This window comes from Rhinatrema bivittatum, chromosome 1 (genome assembly GCF_901001135.1).
Source record: "Rhinatrema bivittatum chromosome 1, aRhiBiv1.1, whole genome shotgun sequence".
NCBI lineage: Eukaryota > Metazoa > Chordata > Amphibia > Gymnophiona > Rhinatrematidae > Rhinatrema > Rhinatrema bivittatum.
Genome location: NC_042615.1, coordinates 161,774,168 through 161,784,816, shown reverse-complemented (window position 1 = coordinate 161,784,816; position 10,649 = coordinate 161,774,168). Strand labels below are relative to the sequence as shown.

The window sequence follows — 10,649 nt, the reverse complement described above, 5'->3', positions numbered from 1 at the left end:
GTCAAACTCGCTGAGAGCCGCCGCTCCTGTCCAAAACGAGGCGCTAGGGACGCGCTAGTGTCCCTAGTGCCTCTTTTTACCTCTTTTTACCGCCGGGCCTAATTTGAATACTGAATCGTGCGCACAGGAGAGTGGCCTGTGTGCGCGCCGGGAGAGCGGGCATTCGCCCACTCTCCCGCAGACTTTACTGTATCGGCCCGTGTGTGAGAATGAGCAGCAGCACAGTGACGGAATGTGTGTATCAGAGAGAGAGAGTGTGTGTGTGTGGGGGGGTGTCTTTCTCCCTGATACAGAAAGTCACCCATACACACTCTTTCTCTATGACACACCCATAAACTGAGAGCGAGAGTGTGTGTGAGGGTGTTTTCATGTTAGAGACACCCACACATATCCTTTCTCAGACACAAAGTGGGTGTCTGAAAGAGTGTGTGTGGGTGTTTGTGTTTGAGAGAGTGTGTGTGTGGCTGACACTGACTGGTAGTGTGTTTGTCACATTATTTGGCAACTGGTTCAAGAGCTGATCGGTCAGCAAGAAACTGTAACACCAGACCATGAATCTAAGATATATATGAGAGATGAAACTAGATTTGGGGGCAGATAGCAACTGATTGCATGGATGGAAGAGGACTCGCAGCTCTGTTTCTTCACCCCTTGTCTAGGGTGTTCTTCTACTTAGTTATTTAGAAAAAATGTGAAATTTATGTTGCAGATTTTTAGACTCAATTCTGCCAGGCTCCTGGTCACATGATGTATCTCTGAAGGATCACTTTAATGTGCTTTTTCAGAAGTGTTGAAACACATCCTACAGGGAAAAGTGCACAAGGGAGTCAGACAGATAGCAAGTGGGCCAGTTTTGAAAACAAAATCCTCCAGGCTGATATTTTCATGCAATCTGCCCCTGGTGCCTGCTTAGGGGGTTTGTCTATGTGTATGAGACAGAATGGGTGCCTACCTGACGTTCTATCTGTGTGTGAAAGAATGAATGCTTGCCTGGGGGTCTGTGTGGGTGTGAGAGAATAAGTGCCTGCCTGTTTGTGTGTGTGTGTGTGAGAATGGGTGCCTGGCTGGGAGTCGATCTGTGTGTAAGAGAATGGGTGGCTGCCTGGGGTGGTTGTGTGTGTGTGTGTGTGTGTGAGTGTGAGTAATGGTGCCTGCCTGGGAGTTTGCGTGTGTGTGTGTGAGAGAGAATGAATGGGTGCCTGTGTGGGTGAGAGCCTGGGTGTATCTGAAGGAATATGGGAGAGTATGAGATTTTATGTGCATGGGGGGGGGGGGGGGGGAGAAGGACTTGGAGCCTGTGTATGGGTATGTAAGAGCATGTATGTATGTGTGAGAGAATGAACATGTGATTATGTGTGTTAAGCAAGAGAGGATAAAGTTTGGGGGTTCCCTCTAATCCTCAACAATCGCAGGGTGACTGGAAATCAAGTTCCCAGGTATGGACAACAGGGGCTTTTTTTTATCCTCATTAATTTTAATTATTGGGTGTTATTTGATATGTGTGCTATTTTGAAATATTTTATTGGTGCTTGAGAAATTCCTTAAAAAATGTATATGATTTTAATAGATGTTCTGTTTGTCAGTAACATCCAAATATTCTTTTATCCTACTATAAATAATGCTTTATGTTTCTTGATTTTGTTTTATGAGGAATGGCGGTTCTGTCATTGATACACTGTAGACAGTCTGGCTTCTTGGAATTTCCAGTTCGGTTATTGTCTACATATTGCTGGCTCCAATTTGTGATTCTTTATTCTGTATTTGGTGAAGATCTGTGTCTGCTCTGTGTGTGTAACCATGGAAAAATAAAAATGACGGCAGAAAAGGACCAACAGTCCATCCAGTCTAACCAGCAAGCTTATGGAAGTTTCTGCACTTATCAGTTTCCCAGACCATCAAGGTCAGGGCCCTTGCTGGTTTCTGTTTGAGTCCAATACCCCGTTACCTCCTGCAGTTGAAGCAGAGATCAGTGTTGGAGTTGCATCAAGTTTCATGCTTATTGTTCAAGGGTAGTAACAGCTGTATCAGCAAGTTACCCCTATGCTTATTTGCTTTCCCTGATCGTAAAATTCAATGACCTTGTTGCTTGCTGTGTGAATCTACTTCCCCTTTTCCTCATATTCCCCCTGCCTTTGAGGCAGAGATTACTGATTAAGTAGCATCAACAGTATGAAGGTTTATTGGTTAAGAGTAGTAACCGCCACACCAGCAAGTTACCCCCACGCACTCTTTTCTTCATTTCCATCCTCTAGCCTTTAGAGATCCACAGTGTTGATCCCATGCCCCTTTTAATTCTTTTACTGTTTTTGTCTTCACCACCTCCTCTGGAAGGGACCAAGGGGGGAGATTTTGCTAGCATGTAATGTCTCTGTAGGGATCTATAGCAATTGGGTTTGTTTTGTTTCCCCAATAGGTGCTGTACTGATATTCTGGGACTCAGTGTAATATTTACAGTGCTGCTTTGTCCCAGGTAGGCTTCTGGTTTGAGTTCTTGGTGTTGCTACTGTTACGTTATGATGTTGCAGTATAGATTTTGAGTGTCTTTTTTACAATGTGGCTGGCAGTGGAAGACGTTTGTGCTGCTGTTACTGTGAGGTAGATGCCTGTCTGGATGTGGTGAGGTATCTGCCTCTCTTTGGGGCCAATGCGATATTTGTGCGCTGAAAGCGGGCACTGAACAGTCAGCGCCCCCTTTCCTAATGCGCCTCCAGGCGCCCCTCCTGGGAGTGCCATGCAATATTTAAATTAGTGGTTGCATTATCAAGGAGGCGCTAGGGAAGCCTGTGAGCATCGGCCATCCGCCGGTTAGGAAAACAGACGCCAAATTTATAGCTTGAGGAGGATGCATAACCTGGTTCCCCTATCGGTGAGGACCACCTTGGGCCCTCGGCTGCGATGCCATGTCAGTATGAGGCCGCTTCGCTGATGAAGCCGGCGCCTTTCCAAGCTTGGAGCCGTGGGAGGAAGGTGACTGATGCTGGTGCTTCTTCAGTTTCCCTCGGTGCTCAGCCTGGTCTTTTCCCCAGACCCAAGGACGATGGTGATGATCCAGAGCTAGAGAGGGAAGAAACAGACACGGGCCAATCCCTAACACCTATCTCTAACAGGGGATTTGGTGAGGAGGAGGCCAGGACGGGTCTGATATCACCGGAGTCGTCCTTGCCTAGAGATGTCGAAGCCCTCAACACCGAGGCCGAGGGATCAGACTGTTTGGCACCAAACACTTTGGTCATCTTGTCTAGGTATGCTCGACAACCCTTGGGTGTCATCTGAGTACAAAAAGAACAGCTGTGCACATTGGCAAGACCCCCAGGCACAAAATTGTATTTTCCACCTACTGTTGAGATTTAAACCAATATGATGTGCATTCTAATGTCGGTATAGAAAAGCTGTTAAATAAATAAAATAAGATGCAGACCTCATGAAGGTCTGGGATGGACATGATCCAATGCCACTGGGGACAGCCGTGGAACCTAGAGGAAGCCATTGAGAAAAACAGCCGCTGAGCAGTTGATGGCAGGTAGCCACCAGGGGCAGGCACTGTTGGTAAGCGACTGCAAAGAATGTGATTAGCTTACCATGACACCTCTAACTAGGGCTGTCAACCAGTAGAGAGACGCGGTGTGGGAGAATGAAGAAAAATTGGAATAAAAGCTTTCCAACAAAAAAAGAAGAGTGCAAGCTCCAAATTCAAGAGGCAACTGCTCTGCAGAAAAGAAGAGACTGAAGAGGGACCGTGTGTGGATGCGTGGATAGTGGCATGCTGGGCATGCTCAGTATGCCTAGTCAAAATTCTAGAAACTTTGACAGACGTTTTCTGGGCTGGGCTCCATCTGATGGTCACCCATATGTGAGCACTACCATCCTGCTTGTCCTAGGAGAATACAAGCTGTCTTCAGGCACTAGTATTTATAGGGGATGCACAATTATCTCGGCAGCAATCACAGCACACATAGGGCTGACACTAGCATTTGAAAATATTTTTTTTATATGATGAGCTGTAAGCGAAACATCCAACCTCCATTGGTGGGGGAATTTCAGTGGATCCACATTGTTACAGAACTGGAGGTGCAGGATTTGTATTAATATTCTGTCCTTTCTATATACATTCCAGACTTCACTCTCATTGCCATATAGAATTAGTTGAATGAGGCTATCAAATTTTAATAGTTTTGCTAGATGTGTGAAGCTAGCCAACTTTTTTAAATTACGGAGAAGACTCTTTGGACTTTCTTAGTGAGACTTTTTTTATTGCCAATTTTAAAGCAGGGTGCCCATAAGATGGAGGTGGGTGTGATATGAGGAAATGTCATTTGCTGCCACTGATTTTCTGTGATCTTGAGCCTTAGTAGAAGGGGGAGGGGGAGCTGGAGAGGCACAGAAATGCATTGGCTCCTAGGCGCCACTCGCCAGAGACCCTCAGTATGTCACTGTGCCTGTAGGTACTGGGCAGCTCTATTCACCCTGAGGGCACGACAATCCAGTCCGGCCTACTTCTTCACCGATACTGCATCTCTAAACCAACGCAGGGAATTTTCCTCCGTGTGATATAACAAAAAAATGCACAATGAACGCCACTCGCAGTATGTTAAAAAAAACAAAAAAACCTTAGAAAGATTGCACAGTGCACGCATAACTGCCAGACTCGAGTAAACAGATAAGCTGTCTTCAGGCACAAACATTTATAGAGGGTGCACAAGGGGACGACACTAGAATTTGAAAATATTTTTTTTCTATGATGAGCTGTAAGGGAAACATAGTGGATGCACAGTGTTACAGAACTGGAGGTGCAGGATTTATATTAACATTCTGTCCCTTCCTATATATATTCCAATCTTCACTCTCATAGCCTTATAGAATTAGTTGAATGAGGCTATCAATTTTTAATAGTTTTACTAGATGTGTGAAACTACTTTTTTTACAGCCAATTTTAAAGCAGGGCGTAATACTATGGAGGTGGGTGTGGTGAGGTGATATAATTTTAGCTAGCCCCCCCAACGTTGAGGACCACAGTGGTGGCTGGGGAAACCAGGACTTGGCAATCTGCGACCTTTAGTTTCAAGGCTCCCCCTCCCTTCCTTCCACCCTTCCTATTAATCTCCTGGAAAATAGGTACATAGGAACGACGGGAAATAGCTCAATCCGCGCAAGGGGGAACGAGTGCGCTTCCAGCGACTTCTGATTCGCTGCCCGGACGGATCCCCTTGGTAACAGGGTAGACGCCACAGTGCGCGAGCGGAGGGGGTTGATCGCTATAGTGACGAGCATGCGCTTTTCCTGGGCCTGTGGTACTTTAGCAGGGCTCCGGCGGCGGGAGCTGCGCGACTTGGCGTTGGAGGGTGAAGATGAAGGTAAGGCGTGCGGTTACCGTGTCTCTCCCCTGTCTCTGCTGACAGCAGCGAGCACCGGAGAAAAGACCCGAGTCTGACGGCGCCCAGAGTATTCTAGCCAGCGTAGGCGGAGTCCACCAGTCAGGGCTATAAATCTTGGCCTGCTCCAAGAGGGGGAGCCAGAGCGGTTTCAGAGGCTTGCAATTACCGATCAGAGGCGACTCGATCTTGGTGTTGCAGTATTTCAGATTGAGGAGAAGCAGAATTTGGAAGTCTGGGATTGACGAACTTGGTCCCCGTGATCCACAGAGATCTCCAATTCTATGGTATCACAAACAGGCCAAAACACGCATCTTGTATGTGAGTATGCTTGTGAATATTAACAAAAGAACATAAGATATGCCATACTGGGACAGACTAAGTGTCTATCAAGCCGCCCAGTATTCTGTCCCCAACAGTCACGAGTACCTGGCAAGTAGCCAAACAAATAGATTCCCATGCTGGCAACAAGCAGTGGCTATTTTATATTGATTAATAGCAGTTTATGTACTTATCTAGGAACTTATGCAAAACTTTTTAAAACCCATCTACACTAGCTACCCTAACCACATCCTCCTGCAACAAATTCCAGAGCTTAATTGTGCATTGAGTGAGAGAGAATTTTCTCTGATTTGTTTTAAATGTGCTACTTTCTAACTTCATGGAGTGTCCCCTAGTACTTGTATTATCCAAAAGAGTAAATAACCATTTCATATTTACCCATTTAAGGGGCTGATGCAATAAATCTGTGCGCCCCTAAGTGTCTTCTTGGCAGCAGGCACCCAGTGGGTTAGGAAAACGGATGCTCAATTTTACGAGCGTTTCCTAACCTGTGTACAGCCACGGGTTAGGAAAATGGATGCTCGTTAATTGAGTGTCCTTTTTCCTAACCTGACCACCGGCATATTTTTTTTAAAACATTTTGGTTCTTCCAACTTAATATCGCCACAATATTAGTTCAGAGGAAGTACAGAAAAGCAATATTTTCTGCTTTTCTGTACACTTTTTTGGGCTGCTCAGAAATTAACTCCTGCTGTGGGCAGGCATTAACTTCTGAGTGTAAAAATGTGCGGGTCGGGTGTACTTTTTTTTGGATCTGGGGAGAATAGCAAATAGTCTCATCACATGCATGTGATGAGTGCTATTAATTTCGCGGGGGGGGGGGGGGGGGGTTGGATGTGTGTTTTGGATGTGCTAATCCTCTTATAGAATAACGGGTTGTCGACACGCATCCAAAACCCGCGTCCAACCACTGGTTAAACAGTGTGCTTGGCTGAGAGCACTGTATTGTATTGGCCCCTAAGTCTTTTCTTGGTTTTGTAGAGCTCTATCATATCCCCACTCAGCCGTCTCTTCTCCAAGCTGAATAGCCTTAAACCTTTTAACCTTTCCTTGTAGGGGAGCCGTTCCATCCCCTTTATCATTTTAGTCACCCTTCTCTGTACTTTCCCTAGTGCAACTATATATTTTTTGAGATGTGGCAAACAGAATTGTACACAGTATTCAAGGTGCGGTCTCACCATGGAGCGATACAGAGGCATTATGACATCCTCCGTTTTATTTGCCATTCCCTTCCTAATAATTCCTAACATTCTGTTTACTTTTTTGACCATCACAGTACACTGGGTCGATGATTTCAATGTAATATCAACTATGATGCCCAGAACTCTTAGCTGGGTGGTAATTCCTAAAATGCAACCTAACATCGTGCTAGCTGCAACATTTATTTATTTATTTATTTTATTTATTTATTTGAACGTTTTTATATACTGAAGTTTAGCCAGGGACCTTCACTCCGGTTTACATTTAAAACAACGAATTACATGTGCAGCAACCGTTTGAATAACATCAACTTGGCAAACCATCGATTACAGATAACGAAATAACTGGTATAATAACATGACTAGAAAACTGGTATAAAAACATAACAGGATTAACAACAGGTATGGACAGGTTATAGCAGCAGTTATAAAAACGGGTGCAACTAGGTTCTGACCGACAGATTCAATAGCAACAGATTGAGTTTCTCGACAGAGGTAATGTGTTAACTGTCTGTAATATGGTTTAACAAAAGAATGGGGTGCCATTTGTGGGGTGTCATTTGTGGTGTGGGTGATTAGCCGATCCCATCTTTGAAGGCTTGTTTGAAGAGCCAAGTTTTGAGTTATTTTTTTTAATGTTTTAGTGTTTTGTAAACCAGTCTAGAGTTTTGCCGGTTAGACCAATGTCTCTGCAACCTACCACATAACAAGGTAACTGCTCGTTATGAGGACATATGTGCGGGTGCCGACCCTGAAGCAGTCTTGTGTTCTGACTGCTTCCCTCTGGTCGGCTCCCGTGTTTTATTCTTTATTGTTTATTCACAACAGTTTTTTCATTTTTTATTTTTTACTAAAATGTCCACTGCCCAATTCTCTCATCAGTTTTACCCGTGTAGCAGACCGACCCTTTACCTTCAATTGCTTGAAAGCTTATGTACATTTGCTGCATGAATTTTTTACCACTAAATCCGGTTGGGTTCAGGTCCGGTCTGCCAGCCCGACATGGTCCATGTTTCGGCGGTTGCCTGCTTCAGGGGCTGCGGGAACTGGAATGGAACCGAGACTACCTATGGACGGTTTCGCTTCAAAATCTCATTCTTGTGAGCGACGCCTTCACTTACAAATCCGGCGTCTCTCTCTACTCAGCTGTCTAATAAACCTTTGACGTCAAATTTGTGGGCCAATCACGCTGTCTCCCTATGATCCTACGAGGTTGGTCGATATATAGGTTAGACCAATGTCAGCAAGTCTGAAGATTAGGCTTTTGTGGTCCACCGTGTCAAATGCGGCGGAGAGGTCGAGGAGTATGAGGATGTATCTTTGGCCGTTGTCGAAACCTCTTATAATTGTATTTGATAAGTTGAGTAGCAAGGTTTCTGTGCTATGATTTTTTTCTGAAACCATATTGTGTGGGGTGTAATATGTTGTTGGTTTCGAGATGTTCATTGAGTTGTTTAAGTGCTGCTTTTCTGTTAGTTTGGCGAGTAGTGGTAGGTTCAAGATTGGGCGGTAGTTGTTCAGATCATCTGGATTGAGGTTCTTTTTTTTAATTATGGGTTTAATTGTTGCAATTTTTAATTTGTCGGGGAGCTCACCGACAAATTAACAACATGGGTTATTTTCACCGACAAAATAACAACATGGGTTATTTTTCTTTTATATGCATCACCTTGCACTTGTCCACACTATATTTCATCTCCCCTATCTTCCAGTTTCTCAAGGTCTCCCTGCATTTTATCACAATCTGCTTGAGATATAACTACTCTGAATAATTTTGTGTGATCTGCAAATTTGATCATCTCGCTCGTACCTCTATCCAGGTCATTTATAAATTTGTTAAAATGCACAGGTCCAAGTACAGATCCCTGAGACACTCCACTGTTTACTTTTTTCCACTGTGAAAACAGATCATTTAATCCTACTGTTTCCTGTCTTTTAATCAGTTTGCAGTCCACAAAAGGATCTCCTATCCCATGAATTTTTAGTTTTCTTAGAAGCCTCTCATGAGGGACTTTGTCAAACAACTTCTGAAAATCCAAATACACCACATTTTCTGGTTCACCTTTCTTCACATACTTATTCACCCCTCCAGATTTGTGAGGCAAGACTTCCCTAGGGTAAATCCATGCTGGCTGTATCCCATTACATCATATCTATCTATATGGTCTGTGATTTTATTGTTTGTAATAGTTTCCACAATTTTTACCGGCATTGAAGTCAGGATCACCGGTCTATAGTTTCCCGGATCACGGGTATTGCAGGCAGTCCTCTCAGAGCAGAAGTTGCTTTTTTTTTCTGCTGGGACTAGGGCCTAGGCTGAGGGGCCCAGTCCCACGATTATTCATATTCTTTATTCTGCAAATCACGTGTCTGCTAATAATTTGTGGGATATTATGACTCAGACTACATGCTATGCCACCTGGAATGTATGTGGTTTGGGCTGTGTAACTAAGCGCTTTAAGGTTTTACAGCGTTGGAAAGTGCATATTGCGCTGTTACAGGAAACGCGCCTCGATGTGGCTGAACATTTAAAGTTATGCTGCTAGTGGGTGGGTAAAGTTTTTGCGGCTCATTCTGCTTCCAGAAAAGCGGGTGTGGCAATCTTGGTGGGGAAATCTATTTTGTTTCAGGATGCGTGAATCACTGCTGATCTGGAAGGTCGCTGTGTGGTACTGGAGGGTGTCCTTTGCAGGAGGCCAGTGGTGTTATGTAATATATATGCACTTAACAATTACTCCCATGTATTTTTTCAGAAATTGGTCCAAATTTTAGTGCCACTTGCATCTTCTTGTGATCCTAGGAGGGGACTTTGTGTCATGGATGCTGGATTAGATAGATCGCAGCAATCACAGGTGCTTCCACTGGCCTCTGGCAAGGGATTGCCTTACTTACATTCTGCTTTACACCTAGTGGATAGCTGGCGTACGCTCCATCCCCTTGATAAGGAATTCACATACAGTATTTTTTGCTCCATAAGATGCACCTAGGATTCAGAGGGGGGGGAAAAAAAAAAAAAGGTGTGCTAAACCGGCTCTGTTCCCAGGCGTCTCTGCGTCTTATGGAGCAAATTAGGGGAGTGCATAACATTTTTTTTTGACCCCAATTCGTTTTCGGGTCTGGGGAGGGCCATTTCGGTCACGTCTTGAGCAGCCCAATTGCACGCACAGGGGCCGCTTTCGCCCGTGCGATGCGTCCATCTTCGCGGGCAGCTGGAGGCAGGGGAGCCGCGGTTGTCGTCGCCGATGTCCGTCTCCAGAGGGGGGCTGCAAAAAAAGTAAGTCGCTTCGTTGCTTTACACTGCCAGTCCTCTCTTCCCTTCTCCCGAAGCAAGGCTGCTTTTCGCGCCTTGCTTCGGGAGGAGGGGAGAGAGGACTGGCAATCCTGAGCGTAGGAGAACCGTCCACTTCCTGGTACCTGTCATTTCAAATGTCATTTGAAATGACATATGTATCGGTCATTTCAAATGTCATATGTATCTGTCATTTCAAATGTCATTTGAAATGACAGATACCAGCATGTCCGTGAAGCGTTAGGCCAGCGCACCCAGGATACTGTATAGCGCTCTATACAGTAAAATGGGTTGCGCGGGCCTAACGCTTCACGGACGCTTCTAAGACGCAGCTTGCATTTGCAAGCTATTTACATACAGTATCGAGCGGTAGGTGAGCTGGACTGTGCGTGCAGCAAACGCGGGTGCGCCCGGCACTAACGCAGCTCTTCCTACCGCTCCTTACTGTAT

The 10,649-nt window shown here is 45.0% G+C and overlaps 1 protein-coding gene across 3 annotated transcripts in view; it reads left to right on the top strand.

Annotated features, from left to right (window-relative positions):
- The first annotated feature begins 5,202 nt into the window (after positions 1 to 5,202).
- WDR19 (WD repeat domain 19) overlaps positions 5,203 to 10,649 on the top strand; it is a 410,737-nt gene continuing 405,290 nt past the window's right edge. Inside the window, exon 1 of one of the 3 annotated variants that reach the window (XM_029589326.1) lies at positions 5,203 to 5,351. In XM_029589326.1, coding sequence (XP_029445186.1) covers positions 5,346 to 5,351 — 6 coding nt within the window. In that variant the 5' untranslated portion in view covers positions 5,203 to 5,345. Of the gene's footprint in view, positions 5,352 to 5,558; positions 5,691 to 10,649 lie in introns of those variants that run through there. The other 2 variants (XM_029589343.1, XM_029589335.1) reach the window with 2 other exon arrangements.